Here is a 19868-nt window from a genome sequence, read left to right as displayed (position 1 = left end):
GCCTCTGGCAAACCAGCCGGCAGAAGGGAGAGCAATATTTTAAACAGACTATTGTATTTTAACATTCTGTTGGAAGCTGCCCAGAGTGGCTGGGGAAACCCAGCCAGGTGGGTGGGGTATAAATAATAAATTATTATTATTATTCCAAGAGAGCAGCCTGCTGCCTCCTGCTTGTTCTTGCTCTTGCTTCGGACAGAGCCGAAGAAACCTCTGTTATTATGTGTAACTTCCCTTGCAAGCTTGAGCTCATTCTGAGCTTGAGCCAGCCTGACTTCCCCCCTGTATCCTCCTCCTCTCTGATTTCCCCTCTCTTCCATTTCTTATACACGCCCTTCTGAACTCTCAGCTCATCCATGAGCTCCTTTTGCAGCCACACCAGTTTCCTTAGATGCTTTCTACGTTTCTTTCTCGTTGGTCTTGTCTGCATTTGGGCCTTCTTGAGGCGTTCTCAAAGTAAAGGAAGGATTGAACTCTGATTAATAAGAATACACACAGAGGCTTGAACCAGCAAGACTCTGGGAAGGGTGCGTATAATAATCTCCGCGTCCAGCCCCTGGCCCAGGTCGTTTTATTCACAAAAGAGCTTTTTACAGAGTGTTCGTAAGAACCAATCAGATTTCTTCTGAGCATTTCAACAAACCCACGTGGGGACAAAGTTAAACTACAAACCCTAGTTAAGCATACATACTTTTGGTAAACAATCAATACACATGATAAGAAGGATGGCCAGGAGGACAGCGATCATTATCACCTTTATGTGCAACCTGTTTCCTGGCCCTAAGATTAACATCCTAAGATCCACGTATCAGAAAAGCTACATCAAAGAAACTGTCCACTGTCTTTGATGACCCAGGACGCCTGCCTGTCTAAGTGGGTACGTGACTTGTCAAGAAAGAGAAATGGACAGTAGAGGAAATGGCCAGAGATGCAGAGGGTTGTGGGATTTGATCAGAAATTATTGTCAATGTATCAAACCCAGTCAACACAATGCATTCATCGTGGACACAATGGCTTGATGCATATTTTATCATTCCTCATAGTAATCCCACCTGACCCCACACTCTGGATATTTGCACTCCTACATTCAATATTTCTCCTTGGAGAAACTCCATCCATTCTGGACTCCCTTCTCTTTGAGTCTTTCTGACCATGGAATCTCTCATCCAGTAGCTTTTTAAGCTTTTGGAAATCGGTCTTCTTGAAGTCCAGAGCCTGTCTCCGGCTATAGTCAGTTTCCCCTCCTCTCTGTATCCTGAAACCCAGGAGAACACAATCACTTCCCCAGTACTACTGCTTTGTTGATAATTTCCTCCCTGTTGGTGAGGACCAGATCCAAGATCAATGACCCCCTTGTTGCTTCTTCCACCTTCTAGGAAATGAAATTGTCTGCGAGACAACGAAGGAATTTGTGGGACCTTGCATTACTGGCAGAGTTTGAGTCCCAACAGATATCGGGGAAGTTGAAGTCTCCCATGGCTACTATATCTCTTCTTTTTCAAAGAATGGATTGGAAATATTACGGAAAAATCTAGGTGTGAGGCTGCTCAGTCCCCCAGCTGGTTGGGCGGAGCCCACGGGTCCCTGCGGAATAAAGGAACGAGTCCAGCCACCAGCCGGAGGAAATAGCTGTAGACCAAAGTTTATGGTGCAACAGGTTCAAAGAGGAATTTTGAACCCCAAGGATGGGGTGACAAGGACTTTTAAAGGTTTCTATCTTATCCCAGCATACAGTTCATTAAGCATCATCACTACATCATTGCTACATCAGAAAAGGGGAGTGTTATACATGATTAACATAGGAGGAATGTGTTGGGGCAAGAGGCTGATACAGGATATGCATTGGGAAGAACATTCTAAGCACCTACTACAAAAGGATAATGGAACTTTGGTTTGCCTAGTCTGCCATCTGGGCAAGTCCGGAGGAGTACCTTTGCCCAGCGATTGACACCTATGAGTACCTTCCTGTGAGCATGTGACCTCCCGCTTGAGGGATTATGGCAGGGACTGAGTGGTTTCCAAGTCCTTGGTCAATGAAGCAAAATGGTGGTGGAATGAAGGGAACTGGCAAAGGAGTTGATTTTATATGATTTTTAAAGCTAGGCAACTTCCCTGAGCTGGCAAGTCAAAAGGATACCTTTATGCATAATATTTGTAACATTTAACAACTTCAAGATGTGCCCCCCCATAATTTCCATAACAGAAGGGACCCCAAGGGTCATCCAGTCCACCCCCTGCAATGCAGGAATCTCAACGGAAGCTTCCCTGACAGTCACCCAACTTCTGCTTAAAAAGGAAGGAGAGCCAAGGCCTCAATCAGCTCTTCAAGTCTTCCTGATGTTTCATTGGAATCGCCTTTACAGTGCTACCTTGGTTCTCTAACTTCATCCGTTCCGGAAGGCCGTTCCAAAACCAAAGCGTTCCAAAACCAAGGAGCGCTTTCCCATAGAAAGGAATGCAAAACGGATTAATCTGTTCCAGACTTCTAAAAACAACCCCTAAAACAGCAATGTAAAATGACTTTTACTATCTAACGAGACTATTGATCCATAAAATGAAAGCAATAATCAATGTCATGTACTATAAAATAAAGAAGACAGTACTGGAGATGATAAAAATTAAAATTACCTTTTTTTCTTACCTGCATTGATGATAGTCGTTGTTTGAATGGGGGGCTTTTAACCATTTCCGCAGTCACACAATCAATCAATCAATCAATCAATCAATCATAAAACAAAAAACAAGCCACAGTCACAAAAATGAAAATGTCACACAAACAAAAACACAAAAATAGCAGAAACTAAAGCACCGAATATCACCTCAGAACACTGCAAATGGAAACGGAAGGCTTTAATCACAATGGGGGGGGGGCGACTTAAATTTGCCGTGCAAGGGGAAAATGAGAGGGGGAAAAACTTTCTTACTATGTGGGGGATTCAGATTTGCTGCGCAACAGTAAAAACGGAAGCTTAGGAGCACGTTTGGCTTCTGGGGCAAAGTTCGAAAAATGGAACACCTACTTCTTGGTTTGCAGTGTTCAGGTTCTGAGCTGTTCGGGAACTAAGCTGTTCGAAAACTGAGGTACCACTGTACTGTAATTTGAACTGTACTGTAATTTGCTCCAAGTCCTCCGGTCTGGAGCAGGAGAAACAAGCTTCCTCCCCCTTCCCTTTGGTCTTTGGTAATCTGCGTCTTCTGGCTTGGCAGTCTATAGCAGGCACCCACAGTATAAGGTCTTGTAAGGTCTTCTGGTTTCACCCATATACTCCCAATGTGGTTTCCATGCTCCACTTCAGGGATTTCTTCACAAGCATCCTCATCATTTACCTATGATGCTACTCCTCCCAGCTTCCTGTTGGAGCAGATTGTAACACTCCCTTTCTACATTCCAGTCTTGACTCTCATGCCACCAGGTTTGGGTAATGCCAACTAGGTCGTATTTGCCACCCTGTGCCGAAATCCAGCATCGCCTGAGCTCTGCGAGTGCGGCTTTCTCCCAACTAAAGTGCAGAGTGTTTGAGGACCGGGACATTGGCAGGGAAACCAAAATGCTTGTTTACAAAGCTATTGTACTATCAACCTTACTGTATGTTTGTAAAACATGGACCACTTATAAATGCCATCTCCAACTCCTTGAAAGATTCCATCTGAAAAATCTGACACATCACTTGGGAAGACAAACAAACTAATATCAGTGTACTGGAAGAAGCAAAGATCACCAGTGATGAAGCAACGGTTCTTTTTATTCATTTTACATATGATCACATTGCATCACATCATCTCCTCATATCAAATCTCTTTGGCTCTACTGAGCCTGACGACTTCGCTCCCTCCTAATGGTTTACAAACTTAAATTTTGTCTCTTTGCATTTCCCTTCCTTTCCAGTTCTTCGAATATCATTGCCTAAATTATTACATTATTCATCCTGAATAGGTAGCAATGTCTTCTTACAGCTCTTCAGATAACCCGGCTAGTGATGTTAATTGTTTACCGTTGTCCTTCAAATATAAATTTATTCCAGTCTTTGGTCTTTGGTCTCGCTGCTTCCGGATTCTTTTCACCAGTTTTGCCAGTTCTGCAAAGTCCACCATCTTCCTCTGCCCCTCTTCTTTTGTTGGTACTTCTTGTTGTTTCCATTTTGGGGCTAATAAAATTCTTGTCGTTGCATACAAGGACCGTTATTTGTCTTGTCTCCATATCTCTTTACGTACTATACCCAGTAAGAAGGCTTCTGTGTTTTTTTTTAACAAAAGTATTTTTTTAAAATTTCTTTAACTCATTATATATCATCTCCCAGGAAGCTTTTACCTCTTTACATGTCCACCACTTATGGTAAAAAGTACCCTCCTTTTCTTGGTGTTTTATTGTGTTTTTAGTATTTGGCTGGGAACAGCCCAGAGTGGCTGGGGAAACCCAGCCAGGTGGGCGGGGTATAAATATATTATTATTATTATTATTATTATTATTATTATTATTATTACCTGCTGGTTTTCTTCTTGCAGAGCACCAGTCCTGCCTGAGTGTAATGGTGGAAGGGGTTGTACTGGACCTGATCCCAGGGGGGCACTAAAGCAAGATACAGTACAGTGGTACCTCGGGTTACATACGCTTCAGGTTACATACTGAAATATACTCAGAGTCGAGAGTGGATTTCATGCTCTTTATTCAGCTCATAGTGGTGAGGAGGAATGAATGAATGTCCCCTCAAAGTATCTGCTTTATATACATTATTTACACAATGGGCTGCACGTGATTGGCTAATTCCGGGATTCTCCTGTAGGCCAATCAGGTTGTGGATTCACTTCCATCTGGAGCTGGATTGGGTGGCTCCTGCAGACCAATCATACTGCTGCATTGTTCTAGGACCAATCAGACTGCTGCATTCTGAATCCTATTGTTCTGGGACCAATCAGACTGCTGCATTTTGGATCCTATTATTCTATGACCAACCAGACTGCTGCATTTTGGATCCTATTCAACTCAGTACATAACACATACGCTTCAGGTTACAGACTCCGCTAACCCAGAAATAGTACCTCGGGTTAAGAACTTTGCTTCAGGATGAGAACAGAAATTGTGCTCCGGCTGCACAGCAGCAGCAGCAGCAGCAGGAGGCCCCATTAGCTAAACTGGTGCTTCAGGTTAAGAACAGTTCCAGGTTAAGAACGGACCTCCGGAACGAATTAAGAACTTAACCTGAGGTACCACTGTAGTAATATCTTCTCTTCTGTGGTCTCCTCTGTTGTGCAGCCTTCCTCTGGGCCCCATCCTGCTCTCTTGTAGTGCTAGCCACCCTGGAGTAGGCTTGGATCAGGCCTGGGCTCTACCACGTGTCCTTGCACCTCCGGTTCTCTCCTACCTCTCCTCCTCAGCTGCACGGCAAAATTGGGGCGTCCCTCTTTTTTCTCCTTCCTCTCTCTCTCTCTTCCTTCTCCTTCTCCTCTCCTCCTTCTCCTTGCGTCGGCTCCGGGGTTTTCCTGGCCCCGGAGTGCTGCTGGGACGTTGGCCAGATGGCCAGGTGCTCTCGTTCCCGGCTCGATTTGGGTCACGGGGGGCTGCAGTTCCCCCAGTTGACCCATTGGGCGTCCCCGGTTCCCCCGTGGCAGCAGCAGTCTCAGCAGCCCGGAGCCAGCCTGGTAGCGCAGTTGGCTCTGGCTGGCTTCAGGAGCTGCTCACTGCTGTGATGCCCGCCATTTTGCCTCACCGGAAGTCCCCATGTGATGTGTCTTGTGCTGCTGAACCAATCACGCAACATTCATTCCCTACTAATAAATCTACAACACTTAAAATATAAATCCGGGGACATTAAATGAAATCCGGGGACATTCCGGGGATGGATTTTGTCCGGGGACAGATTTGTAAATCTGGGGAGTGTTCCCGGGAAATGGGGACGTCTGGTAACCATACTCTACCACCTTAAAATAATCTCCGCTGGGCTTGTTGTGCTGCGTTGCTGCTCCTGTTGCCTTTTGTGGGCGAGTGTTTCTGTGTGGTGTTTTAATTCCTTTTAATTGGGTTTTGAAATTTTGGTAAGCTGCCCTGGGGTTTTTAATTGAAGGAGTGGGTGTTATATAATCCCCAAAATAAATAACATAATAGATGAGGACTTCCTTAAAAAAACAAAACAAGGCGGAGGCTCTTTTGAAATGAATTTTTAATAATAATAATAATAATAATAATAATAATAATAATAATAATAATAAATTATTTGTACCCCGCCCATCTGGCTGGGTTTCCCCAGCCACTCTGGGCGGCTTCCAACAAAGATGAAAGATACACTAAAATGTCACATATTAAAAACTTCCCTGAACAGTTTATGATTCATTTCATGCACCGAAGCTGATCCTTATCTCGATGTGAGGGAAGTTTGCAAACTGATATCGGGCATGGAGGAAATAGAGAAAGAAAAGTCCCGCCCCCCCCTCTCATAATGCTAGAAGTGAGGGGCATTCAATGAAAGGGAAGATTTGGGACAGTTAAAAGGAAGTCCCTCTTAGTTAGACTGTGGAACTCCCTGCCACATGGGGCAGTTTTAAAAGAAGATTAGTTAGGTTCATGGAGGAGGAGGAGGCTCTGCGTGGCCTCAGGGAGGGCAAACCAGCAGAGGGTTAAAATTAAAATTACTTATTTTTCATTCATAATATAATTACTAGTAGTCCTAGAACCCTGCCAGTGTATTAACCTGTGTACATTGCATTTGTATATATGCACTAAAGTCCTTCCCTTAAATTCTCCCTTAAATTCGCTGTCATCTCTTTCTCTTAGTTTCATGGTCATTTTCGCCATTTCAGCATATTCCACCAGGGGGGAGCAATCTTATTTGTTCCAGGGTGGCTACAGTGCTTTGGGTTAGTTTAGTTTAGCTTCGACAAGAACTTGAATTGTTCTTTAATTGGATTTTAAATGGTTTTTAAAAAATATTTGCCCCCCTCCTCAAAACATTTTTTTTAAAAAAATAACATCAAAGCAAGAAAATAGGCTTGTCATTTGGGGTGGGGGCAGCACTGGAAAAAAGGCATGTAGGCCACCCCCCCCATGTGGGGGCCCATCTCTCGGCTTTGCACTCGACATTTTGCTTCCCGCACGATGCCTGGAAGGTGCTGGACTCTCCTATATATATATATATATATATATATATATATATATATATATATATATATAAACTTTATTTCATTATCAAAATTGACAAAGAAAGAGTAAAAAGAATAAATTGATCCTCAGCTACATATTCTAATATGTTAATAAATATTACAAAGCACATAGCAGAACAGTTGAAAGATCTAAAATAAGCAAAATAACATTTAAAAAAGGAAAAGGGAAAAACCCCCAAAACAAAATGACAAAAACTAAAAAATACAAAAAACAAAATTACTTTTCAAAGACAAACGATATTTAGGAAGTTCAAACCAAGACTTAGATACAGTATTCTTTACCTTCATACTGGTTTGAGTCCCTTAGGAATTTATTGACTTCCGACTATTTCTTTACGGTTTCAAATTAATTACTACCATTCGATAATCTGTGGCGGAGGTTTCTCCACCGAGCTGGGATTGTGGAGCTGGGATTCCTGCCATGCCGCGGGCTGGGCTGGATGGCCTTTGGGGCTCCCGGCTCTGCAGTTCTGTGCTGCCTTGCAGCGGCTGCGCTGGGAGCGGCAGCTGGCCCAAGCGGTGTGCTTGGCAGGAGCCGGCTGGTTAATCAGACGGAAAAGCTTTGATCACCAAGAGGGTTTTATGGAGAGAGATCACAAGAGGCCAGCGGGTTATTACAGGAAATCAGAGTCAAATGCATCTTGCCAGCCAAACATCCTCCGGCCGCTTCGCTCGCCTTGCCGGTCGGCAAATTAACTTGTCCAGGACCGAAGGTCACGTCTCTGCCGGGCCTGTCTCTCCACGCGCAAAGCGGAGCGTGGCCGGCGGTGGCTCCCGCCCAAGATGCCAAAGGACAGCGAAAGGCACAGGGGCCCCGATCCTGGGGGGGCTGCCAACCGCTCTGATGGCCTTGATCCGACAGCCTGATCTGCTGCCAAGAAACCGTAACGAGAAGCTTCACATTGAGAGTTTGTTTTCTTAACAAATAATAGCCACATTTTAGACCATTTCTCAATTTAACCAAATCAGTCCCTTATAAAATAGTCCCGCTCTGTTCTGCCTCGGTCAGACCACACCTGGGATACTGTGCCCAGTTCTGGACGCCGCTATTTCAGAAGGATATTTATTGCCAAGTCGGAAGGTGTGCGGAGGAGGGCGGCCAAGAAGATCCAGGGTCTGGAAACGAAGCCTGATGAGGAACGGTTGAAGGAGTTGGGTATGTTTAGCCTGGAGAAGAGGAGACTGAGAGGAGATACGGGAGCTGTCTTCAAATATCTTAAAAGCTGTCACAAGTAAGAGGGAACAAGCTTGTTTCCTCCAGCTCTGGAGGGGAGGACTCGAACCCATGGCTTTAAGTTGCAAGAAAGGAGATTCCAACTGAACATCGGGTAGACCTTTCTGACGGGAAGAGACGGACTTCTTTGAGGTGCCAGCCTAGAGTAGCAGGATCATAGAATGGGAAGGGACCCCAAGGGCATGGGTGTGTCTGGGGGGTAGCTCCTCCCCATCAAGTAAATAAATATAAATAGTTAACTAACTGACCAATTGTATCACAAATAATAATAATAATAGTAATAATAGTAATAGTTATAGTAATAATATTTCTACCCCACCCACCTGGCTGGGTCTCCCCAGCCACTCTGGGCAGCTTCCAATAGAATTAAAAGCACAATAAAACTTCAAACATTAAAAACTTCCCTAAACAGGGCTGCCTTCAGATGTCTTCTAAAAGTCATATACCGTAGATTCTGGTGTATAAGACAACTTTTTAACCCCGGAAATGAGGTTAAAAAGTTGGGGGTCATCTTATACGCCAGGTATGGGCGGCGTGGAGCGGAGCCTGCCCCCGCTGCTGAAGCAGCAGTTATGGGCAGTGGGCTCCGCTCCGCACCAGGCGGCTTTCTCCTGACGTGGAGCTGCCCAGCGTATTAGGCGACTGGGCTTATAAGACGAACCCCCAAATTGCAGCTGCCGATTTGGGGGGGTCATCTAATATGCCCAGTCGCCTAATACTCCGGAATCTACGATAGTTGTTTATTTCCTTGACATGTGATGGGAGGGCGTTCCACAGGGCAGGCGCCACCACCGAGAAGGCCCTCTGCCTGGCTCCCTGTAACCTCACTTCTCGCAATGAGGGAACCACCAGAAGGCACTCGGAGCTGGACCTCAGGCTGAACGATGGGGGTGGAGATGCTCCTTCAGGTATACTGGACCGAGGCCGTTAGGGCTTTAAAGGTCAGCACCAACACTTTGAATTGTGCTCAGAAACGCACTGGGAGCCAATGTAGGTCTTTCAAGACCGGTGTTATGTGGTCCCGGCGGCTGCTCCCACTCACCAGTCTAGCTGCCGCATTCTGGATTAGTTGTAGTTTCCGGGTCACCTTCAAAGGTAGCCCCACGTAGAGTGCACTGCAGTAGTCCAAGCGGGAGATAACTAGAGCATGCACCACTCTGGAGAGACAGTCTGCGGGCAGGGAGGGTCTCATCCTGTGGACCAAATAGATCGGTTCTTCCAATCCTAAAATAAATCCTGGCTACGCCAGTGCCAAGGGGTCCTCTGAGAGCCAGTGTGGTGTAGTGGTTAAGAGCAGTCGACTCATAATCTGGGGAACCAGGTTCGCGTCTCCGCTCCTCCACCTGCAGCTGCTGGGTGACCTTGGGCCAGTCACACTTCTCTGACGTCTCTCAGCCCCACTCGCCTCACAGAGTGTTTGTTGTGGGGGAGGAAGGGAAAGGAGAATGTTAGCCGCTTTGAGAGTCCTGAAGGGGAGTGATAAAGCGGGATATCAAATCCAAACTCTTCTTCTTCTTCTATTCCACCCCCTGCGATGCAGGGATTTCAGCATCCCTGACGGGGGCCCCTCCATCCTCTGCTTAAAGACCTTCAAAGCAGGAGAGGCCTCCACCTCTGAGCTCCACTGTCCAAGTGCTCTTAGCGCATGATGCACCAGCCCTGAGGTGCGGGGGGAGAAAGGGGCAGAGCGGTGGAGAGCAAGGGGTCTTGGGGGGAAAGCTTTGTGCATCCACGTCTAGTCCTGGCCCTTTCTGAACTTTATTTATTGCTATGTGCTTTTCCTTTTGTAAATCTACCAAATACAGTGGTACCTCAGGTTAAGTACTTAATTTGTTCTGGAGGTCCGTACTTAACCTGAAACTGTTCTTAACCTGAAGCACCGCTTTAGCTAATGGGGCCTCCTGCTGCTGCCGCGCCACCGGAGCACGATTTCTGTTCTCATCCTGAAGCAAAGTTCTTAACCTGAAGCACTATTTCTGGGTTAGCGGAGTCTGTAACCTGAAGCGTCTGTAACCCGAGGTACCACTGTAATAAAATAAAATAAAAAAAATAAAATAGGGATGGATGGTTTTTCTCAGGGCGTTGGTGACCTGGTAGCGACACTTGCCCTTCTTCTGGCCGGGAATGCTGGGGGGGGGGACACAAAAATTGTGGGTGCCGAGGAGGGAGAAATGTCCCTGTTTTCGTCTGAGGAGCACCCGAGGGTTTGGCTGGCGAATGTTGTGTGTGCAGCTGGGAAAAGAACAAATCAATACCAGCAGCTCTGTTGACGAGAGAGCAAGGCTGGTTGGTACATGCAGATGAGGCCATGCATATTCATCGGGAGCCTCGCCTGTCTGGACGCCTTCCTGCAGCTTTTCCGGGGTGTGGGGGATGCCATCAGGACCCACCGAGCGGAGTGAGCAGGAGGGCAGCCAGCTGTCTGTGGAGAAGGGACCGTGAAGCCGTCCAGAGTCTGCCCCTTTGGCCTGAACCAAGACGTCTCCTCCCACGCAGCTCCAAAGTTTAAGGAATCTTCTTTGTCATGCCAGCCCCCACAATTTTCAAGAGTCACACAGGCTTTCAAAAAAAGTGTTTCTCATGCAACTAAGATGCTTCGTCCTATGAATAGGAAATGCGGCGTGGAGATTCCACCTGGTGAGGAGTTAGAACAGATTAAATACAGTGGTCCCTTGGTTCTCAAACTTAATCCATTCCGGAAATCCTTTCCAAAACCAAAGCGTTCCAAAACCAAGGTGCGCTTTTTCATAGAAAGGAATGCGAAACAGATTAATCCGTTCCAGACTTCTAAAAACAACCCCCAAAACAGCAGTTTAACATGAATTTTGCTATCTAACGCAGGGGTCAGGAATTTTTTTCAGCAGGGGGCCGGCCCACTGTCCCTCAGACCTTGTGGGGGGCCGGGCTTTATGGGGTGGGGGAGAATGAATTCCTATGCCCCACAAATAACCCAGAGATGCATTTTAAATAAAAGGACACATTCTACTCATGTAAAAACATGCTGATTCCCAGACAGTCCACGGGCAGGATTGAGAAGGCGATTGGGCTGGATCCGGCCCCTGGGCCTTAGTTTGCCTATCCATGATCTAACGAGACTATTGAACCATAAAATGAAAACAATAATCAATGTAATCAATGTAATCAATGTACAAATAATCTTACCTGCTCTGATGACAGTCAGTGTTTGGATGGGAGGCTTTTATCCATTTCCACAGCCGCACAGTCATTCAGTCAGTGGCTGACCTGGGTTCCACACAGTCACAACAACAAATGAAACAAAAAAGCCTCAAAAACAAAAATGCAAAATAAATAGCAAAAACTGAAGCACCAAACTTAATCCGTTCCAGAAGCCCGTTTGACTTCTGAAATGTTCAGAAACCAAGGCGCAGCTTCTGGTTAGTGCAGGTGCCCTGGAAACAATAGCCGACAGCCGTGTCAGACGTTCGGCTTCCGAAAATCGTTTGAAAACCGGAACACTTATTTCTGGGTTGTTGATGTTTGAGAACCAAGGTACCACTGAGGTACCTTTTGAGGACCTGCATGAGAAGGGGCTCCTTACAGCCTCTGGATCTGACCAATGGGGGTCCTTCTATGCCCAAGATCCAGAGTATGGCCTAGTGGTTAGAGTTTTGGACCAGGACCTGGGAGAGACCTGGTCTCAGATTTCTACTTGGCCCTGAAGCTCCCTGGGTGACTAAGCCAGGCGCTGCCACTCAGGAAGAATAAATGAGGAGGGACAGAGCCCTGTCCGGCACCTGGTGCTCCGTGGGGGAGGTGGGGGGGGAATTGCACCCCGGAAAGAAAGAAATCAGCATCATGCAGCACTAAGAGGCAGGAGAGATTCCTCTGGGGAGCCTGCAAGCAGGACACAAGGGGGCAGCCCCCCTCCCCACAACAGGCCAATGCCCCTCCCCACTCCAAGGCAAAGACAGGCTCCAAAAGCAGCAGTTGCCCCAGGAGCCGAAGTCGAGGCTCCCTTTGCTGGACACCCAAAGAAGAAGAAGAACCACAATTGGCTTTTAATGCATTCAAATCGGGAGACCAGGGAGGGAGGGGGTCAGATCCTCGGACGCCGAGTCAAAGGTCTGCTAAAAGAAGAAAAGGAGATGGCGGAGAAGCTACATAAGACGCACTTTTTTCCTCTTAAAATCTAAGGGGAAATGTCTGTGGTCTTATGGAGCGAATGTGTGGTCCCTGGGGCTGGGGGAACCCGGGCTTCCCCCGCCAGCCCCGCCAAGCTCCTGAGCAGCTCTGGGGTAACCCGCGAAGCTTCGCGCGGCTATCCCTGGCTTTTGCAGGAGGTGGGGGAAGGGACAGAGCGAGGCTCTCTCACTTCCCCCACCTCCCGCAAAAGCCCCCAAGAGCTGCATGGAGTGTGTGTGTGGCTCTTCGGGGCTTTTCCTCCTCGGGGAAAAGCCTGCATGCGCCACACACACGCTCCACGCGGCTCATGAAAGGGAGCTCTGAGCAGAGCCTGGGATGCATACAGGCTCTGCTCAGCACTCCCTTTAAATAATATTTTTTTCTTGAATCCCCCCCCCCAAAAAAGTAGGTTCGCCTTATGGTCAGGTGCGCCTTATGGAGCGAAAAATACGGTATTTGCTGGGGGACTGAATTAAAAGCTTTTTGGCAGTCCCAAAACTCTGTGTCTATGGGGCCTTCTTTGAGAGACAGAGTGGCCCCCCTCTCCTTCTCCTCCCTGGAGAGTTTGGGTGGAGCTACACACAGGAAAAACACACATGCTATAAATAAGTCAGAAATTAAATGGTTATAACAAAAGGGGTGGGTAACCCTATGTAAAAATCACATAGAAAATTTTCTTTGCTCTCTGTCGCCATCTGGTGTTGCATATTTATAACAAACCCAAAGCATTATTTTTTTCACTAATGTCGCTTAGTCCTTTGTCCCAGAGTGACTGGCTGCATCTCCCTGTTTCTCTCCCTCCCACCCTGTCCCTCCCTGAGATGTTTCCATCCAGCAGCGGGGCTGACTGCTCAGCAAACATATTGTGACAGGTTTGGGGGTCCAGAGTCTGTGGGTGCAGGTCAGCCATAAATCCTGGAAGTGGTAGAAGTTGGGATTCATCAAGATTTTGGTTATAGCCTGCCCAACATGGGAGCCCCAGGATTTACCGTAATTTTTGCTCCATAGGGCGCACCGGACTATAGGGCGCACCTAGTTTTTAGGGGGGGAAATAAAGGGAAAAAAATTATTTCCACCCCCAGCCCCAAAGAGCAAAGAAGCCAAGACAGCGAGTGGGATCCATCCCGCTGGCTGTCTTGGCTTCCTCTTTAGCCACGCGCAACCTCTCCAGCGGGAGAGGTTGTGTGTGGCTTCGTTTTTAGCCGCAGGGTTGGGGCGGGGGACGGCCGAGCTTCCTCCGACCCCAGCCCCCAGAACAGGCTATCCACAAGCCTTTGGAGCCCAGCGGGCACTCCTGCCAGCCTCTGAAGGCTTGCGGATAGCTGCCTGAAGCCTGGAGAGCGAGAGGGGTCGGTGTGCACCGACCCCTCTTGCTCTCCAGGCTTCAGCAAAAGCCTGCATTCGCCCCATAGGACGCACACAAATTTCCCCTTCATTTTTGGAGGGAAAAAAGTGCGTCCTATAGAGCGAAAAATACGGTAGCTAAGGAGCCAGAAGAGCTCCAGGGGGGAGAGGAGCTGCCTTGCTTGCAGAAGGTCTCAGGAGAGCAGCTGCTGCCCATCCGTGTAGACAGTACAGTACTGAGCTAGATGGACTGAGGGCCTGTCTCCATCCCAGGCCTCTTTCTCTGTCCCTCTGTACTTGAAGGGCAGCAGGCCGGGCTCCCCCAGCGCAGGGGGGACTTGGCCCCCTCCCCTCCTCCTCCTCCTCCTCCTCCTTTCTTCCTCCGCTGCTGCTGCTGTTGTTCTCCTCTCTTCATTTCCTTTCCCTCCCGTCAGTGCTGACGTCTGATCCGGAGAGGTTGGTGTGACACTGACCCCAGCTGCCTTCCTTCCCCGCTGGCTGCCGGCTCTTCTCATTCCGCCGGCCGTCCGCTGTTTATTGAAAAGACGCATTCGGCAGATTAGATGAAATTCCTCCCCAGGTTCTGTGCTTTGGAAAGGCTCAAGTTTTGTTCCGGGGCAGAAGGGGCCCTTTGTGTGCCTGAGTGGCCTGGCTAATGAGATGGTGGGGTGGGGGGGACATCGTGACCCACAGGTGAGGGTGCAGGTGCCCCCCTCCTCCTGATTTTCTGCCTCTGGTCCTTATTTAGAGCAAAGCTTTGCTCTGGCAATAGATTCTGCCTTTTCTTTTCAAAAGCATTTTTATTGCAAATAGCAGTGAAATAGCAAAGAGAACTTCAGGAGATAGACGTGGAACCGAACGAAGCCCGGGCTGGCGTGGGAGGCTGCGTTTGCCGGAAGAAATGATAAAAGCGGGTTATCTGAATAGTTGCGGGAAGATACAGAAATGAGGCAGCAAGAAGTGTGTGCTGCGCACGACTTTCAAGATGTTCAGAAACGTAAAGCAATAACTGAAGCCCATTGGCAACACAATGAGCACCAAAAATAAAAAGGCTCCACATTGCATCAAGAAAGGGATGTTTACGGATCAGGTTCCCAGTGACTCAGCCTCTCCTGAGTTCTGCCAGAGATCCGCGTTGCATGGTTATATTTGGCACCACAAGCTGGGGCCGTGTGCTCTGGGATCTGCTGTGGGATCTCCCCTTCCTCTGACAAGCAAAACCAGACCTGACAGAACCAGTGGGAGGCAGCGGTGGTGTAGTGGTTAGAGGAAGAGACCAGGGTTCAAGTCCCCCACTTGACCATGAAGCTGCCTGGGTGTGACTGCCCCTCGGCCCTAATCTACCTCACAGGGTTGTTGTGGGGATCGAAGGGGGAGAAGCACCACCTGAAGCTCCTCAGTCGAAAAAGTGGGATATAAATGTAAAAGATAAAAAACAAATATTGTGACGGGAGGCTGCTAGGCAGGATTTCTCAGCCCTGCCTGCAGAGTCAGAGGCAGCAATGCATCTGAATACAGTGCTCCCTTGGTTCTCAAACTTTGTCTGTTCCGGAAGTCCGTTCCAAAACCAAAGCGTTCCAAAACCAAGGTGCGCTTTCCCATAGAAAGGAATGCGAAACAGATTAATCCGTTTCAGACTTTTAAAAACAACCCCTAAAACAGCAATTTAACATGAATTTTACTATCCAATGAGACCATTGGTCCATAAAATGAAAGCAATAATCAAGGTCCCGTACTGTCAAATAAATAAGACAGTATTGTATTGTAATTGATAAAAATTAAAATTATTATTATTTTCTTACCCACACTGATGATAGTCATTGTTTGGATGGGGGGCTTTGATCCATTTCCGCAGTCACACAATCAGTCAATCAATCAGTAGCTGAACTTCTGTTCCACGCAGTCAGGAAAAGAAATGAACCAAAAAAGCCTCTGAAACAAAAACGCAAAATAATACAGATATCTGATAAACTGGGTTTGCAGAAGGCTGCTCCATTAAGGTCTTCCTGTCTCTGAGGATGACTTAAGGGCCAGACTGGGCCGCTGTGTTGCTCTCTTTTTCAGGAATATGGTTTATGCACTTATGTGCAAGCATTTACCTTGTGCACTTACGAACATGCATTTTTTAATGACGGTTATCCGAATTCTTAAAATATAGTCTGAAGCTCAACATCAAAAAAACGAAGATCATGGCCACTGGGCCCATCACCTCCTGGCAAATAGAAGGGGAAGAAATGGAGGCAGTGAGAGATTTTACTTTCTTGGGCTCCATGATCACTGCAGATGGTGACAGCAGTCACAAAATTAAAAGACGCCTGCTTCTTGGGAGGAAGGCGATGGCAAACCTAGACAGCGTCTTAAAAAGCAGAGACATCACCTTGCCAACAAAGGTCCGTATAGTTAAAGCCATGGTTTTCCCAGTAGTCATGTATGGAAGTGAGAGCTGGACCATAAAGAAGGCTGATCGCCGAAGAATTGATGCTTTTGAATTATGGTGCTGGAGGAGACTCTTGAGAGTCCCATGGACTGCAAGAAGATCCAACCTCTCCATTCTGAAGCAAATCAGCCCTGAGTGCTCACTGGAAGGACAGATCGTGAAGCTGAGGCTCCAATACTTTGGCCACCTTATGAGAAGAGAAGACTCCCTGGAAAAGACCCTGATGTTGGGAAAGATCAAGGAACAAGGAGAAGGGGACGACAGAGGACGAGATGGTTGGATAGTGTTCTCGAAGCTACCAGCATGAATTTGACTAAATTGCGGGAGGCAGTGGAAGACAGTGGAAGTGCCTGGTGTGCTCTGGTCCAGGGGGTCACGAAGAGTCGGACATAACTAAATGACTAAACAACAACAACAACATCCGAATTCTTATAGCAGCATTTTAACCTTTTGTATGCTGTTGTAATTTTTTCCTGATTTTCTTGTTTTATCTTTTTAAGTTACCGTACTTTAAGGTTTCTTTTTTAAAAACAACCAAACATTGTATAAATTTCATGAAATAAGTGAATAAAATAAAGAAGTACAGGTACCCAGGACTCCCTCTCTGCGACACAAGGCAGAATTTTGCTTTCCTGAGGGTCTCGAGCAATATTACGTCTCCCTTGATGCTTTTTATGTGTGCTTATCTTCATTTTATCGCATTGATTTCTTTGGTTTACTTCAACAAAATCTTCTCTTTTTTTAAAGCAATTGACAGCCAGAAGCACATCTTGTCTCCAGGGACCTCGGAGTCTTCTCAGCAAGATGAAAAGCCCTTCATGAGCCTCTCAACATCGCAGAGCCCTCACGGGGAAGCGTAAGGATAAACGGGGAGCTGAGATGAGCAGAGAAGCCTTCTCCCGGCAAGTGGGACCCCTCTGGGATGCCCACCCCAGGAGATCAAGGGCTCCTGGGCACGAGGGCCCTGCCCCGCCGCCTCCTTCCAGCCATCCTTCCGAATCCTGGTTGCTTGAAACCACCGGAGGGGAGAGAGGTCTTTGTGGTCCTTCTTCTGGGATTCCCACAGGCAACTGCTCAGCCGCTGTGAGACCAGGAAGCTGGCTAGATGGAGACCAGGCCTGATCCTGCCTCTTCTTATATCAGGCAGGCACCAGCGGTCCGGAGTTTCTGGAGTGCATTAAAAAACAAACCTTATCAATTTGCTCAGTGGCAGTTTTGGCGCCTAGAGAGCACAACTGATGTTCACCTTTTACTGATAGGTTTCTTGTATATGAAACCATCCTAAATATCTTCTCAGAAGCTTATGAAAAGCTTGGCCGATCGCTCAACATCCAAAAAACCAAAGTGCTGCACCAACAAGTACAAAATAACCCTTCTGCAGTGCCACAAATCCAACTCAATGGTGTAACGTTGGGAAATGTCAATCACTTCTCCTATCTAGGTAGTTATCTTTCCACAGGGTCCAACAACGATGCCGAAATCCAGCATCGCCTGAGCTCTGCGAGTGTGGCTTTCTCCTGACTGAAGTACAGAGTGTTTGAGGACCGGGAATTGGCAGGGAAACCAAAATGCTTGTTTACAAAGCTATTGTACTACCAACCTTACTGTATGCTTGTGAAACATGGACCACTTATAAACACCATCTCCAACTCCTCGAAAGATTCCATCAGCAGTGTCTCTGAAAAATGCTACACATCACCTGGGAAGACAGGCGAACTAATATCAGTGTACTGGAAGAAGCAAAGATCACCAGTGTTGAAGCAATGATTCTTCAACATCAACTTTGTTGGACTGGTCATGTTGTGTGGATGCCTGATGATCGTCTTCCAAAGCAACTACTCTATTCCGAACTTAAAAACGGAAAGCGTAATGCTGGTGGTCAACAAAAGAGGTTCAAAGACCGTCTCAAGGCGGGGGCCACTAGGGGGGCATTGGAAGATGGCCAACAATACCATCTCTCCGGCTCACACGAGGTAATTAAGAGGCTGATATGGGAGTATGCAGCCTCCCTTGTTACCCCAGGGAATGGAGGAACACTGCCTTTGCCTGCGGTTGCCGATAAATCACCCCCGAGTTCGAAAGAAGAAGGGGGTGAGGGCACTAGGCGCACAGCACTCGTGTGGGATGGCTCTCCCGGACGCTGTCTCCGATAGCGCGCCTGGTTGCAGCAACTCAAAATAAACAATTAGAGAGAAGCAAATGCACATGTTTCGAGTGAAGAACAGGAGTTTAGACTGCTAATTGAAGTGACCTCTGTGAAGTTGAGCGACGGGCTGGATTCAACAGGAAAATATATCAAGAAGAAGATACATCAAAGGGTCGGTATGTCGGAACGGGACTGAAAGGGGGGGGGGGACTTTTCTTTTTTTCTCAATGTGATTACCTAACCCTAACCCTAACCCACTGTGGAAGGACATGTGGATCCAGAATTGGCCTCCACAGTCATTTACGGACTCCCTGTTCATGGAAGACAATCTTACTCGGCCAAAGAGAAGAAGAGAAGAGATATGTTTCATGAGCTGTTGTTGTGCTGTTATTGCAGCTCACCAGCTGGAAACTGCCTTGGTCCTCCCTGGACTGGTGAAAGGTGGAAGAGAACTAGTTTTGCAAATGAAAATTAAATGTGGCTCAGGACTCAGAGGATTGTACAGAAGGGGCCCCTCTCCAACCCCCGGGGTGGCCTGACACTGCTGTGTGCTTGGGCGGGGGGGGGGGAGATACAGGCAGGCAGGAAGAAAGAAAGAAAGGCATGAGTCCAGCTGGGCAAGGCTGCTGTTGGAGGGTCTCCTCTGAGCCTGGCCTGCCTGGGGAGCAAAATCTGGGCCTTTGGTCAAGAAAACTTTGTCCTTTTCCCTTTCAGAAGGGCTTCTCCTTCCTTTCAGGCCATGCCATTGCTAGACAGTCCTTGGGAAGAAAGAGGAAGGAGAGTAAAAGCAGGTACTAAACTGAGGAAGAGGATGGGAGGCTGTTAAAAAGAGCTCCCTGGGCACAAGTCACCCACAAATCCTGGAATTAGTCAACGTTAGAAAATCAAGCTTTGATTGAACCCCATGGACTTGTTATTTAAATTCTACTCAGTATTGATCCAGAACAGATTCCATTGTATAGTTAGTAGAGTAAAAACTTAAACACGTTGCAGGATTCCCCAAAATAGAAAGAGGCAATTGTATTTCATTCGGCAAAGCTTTACTGCTACTGAAGCCAAATGAGCATAATGGTCACAAATCCAAAATGTTCAGGACTGGCACTTTCCATCAGAAATCCGGTTGCAGCAGACTTAACTTAAACTTAAGGTAAAGGGACCCCTGACCATTAGGTCCAGTCGTGGCCGACTCTGGGGTTGCGGCGCTCATCTCGCTTTATTGGCCGAGGGAGCTGGCGTACAGCTTCCGGGTCATGTGGCCAGCATGACTAAGCCGCTTCTGGCGAACCAGAGCAGCGCACGGAAACGCCGTTTACCTTCCCGCCAGAGCGGTACCTATTTATCTACTTGCACTTTGACGTGCTTTTGAACTGCTAGGTTGGTAGGAGCAGGGACCGAGCAATGGGAGCTCACCCCCT

The 19868-nt window shown here is 47.4% G+C and overlaps 1 protein-coding gene across 2 annotated transcripts in view; it reads right to left on the bottom strand.

Annotated features, from left to right (window-relative positions):
* Nucleotides 1-19868, bottom strand: part of TIMM10B (translocase of inner mitochondrial membrane 10B) — a 270934-nt gene that overhangs the window by 140672 nt on the left and 110394 nt on the right. Inside the window, exon 1 of one of the 2 annotated variants that reach the window (XM_083610241.1) lies at nucleotides 4087-4090. The exons of the other annotated variant lie outside the window; for it this stretch is intronic. Coding sequence (XP_083466367.1) covers nucleotides 4087-4089 — 3 coding nt within the window. The 5' untranslated portion in view covers nucleotide 4090. Of the gene's footprint in view, nucleotides 1-4086; nucleotides 4091-19868 lie in introns of those variants that run through there. 2 annotated transcript variants of the gene reach the window in all.

This window comes from Podarcis filfolensis (genome assembly GCF_964270895.1).
Source record: "Podarcis filfolensis genome assembly, chromosome: 4".
Lineage (NCBI taxonomy): Eukaryota > Metazoa > Chordata > Lepidosauria > Squamata > Lacertidae > Podarcis > Podarcis filfolensis.
This window is presented reverse-complemented; position numbering and strand designations above follow the sequence as displayed.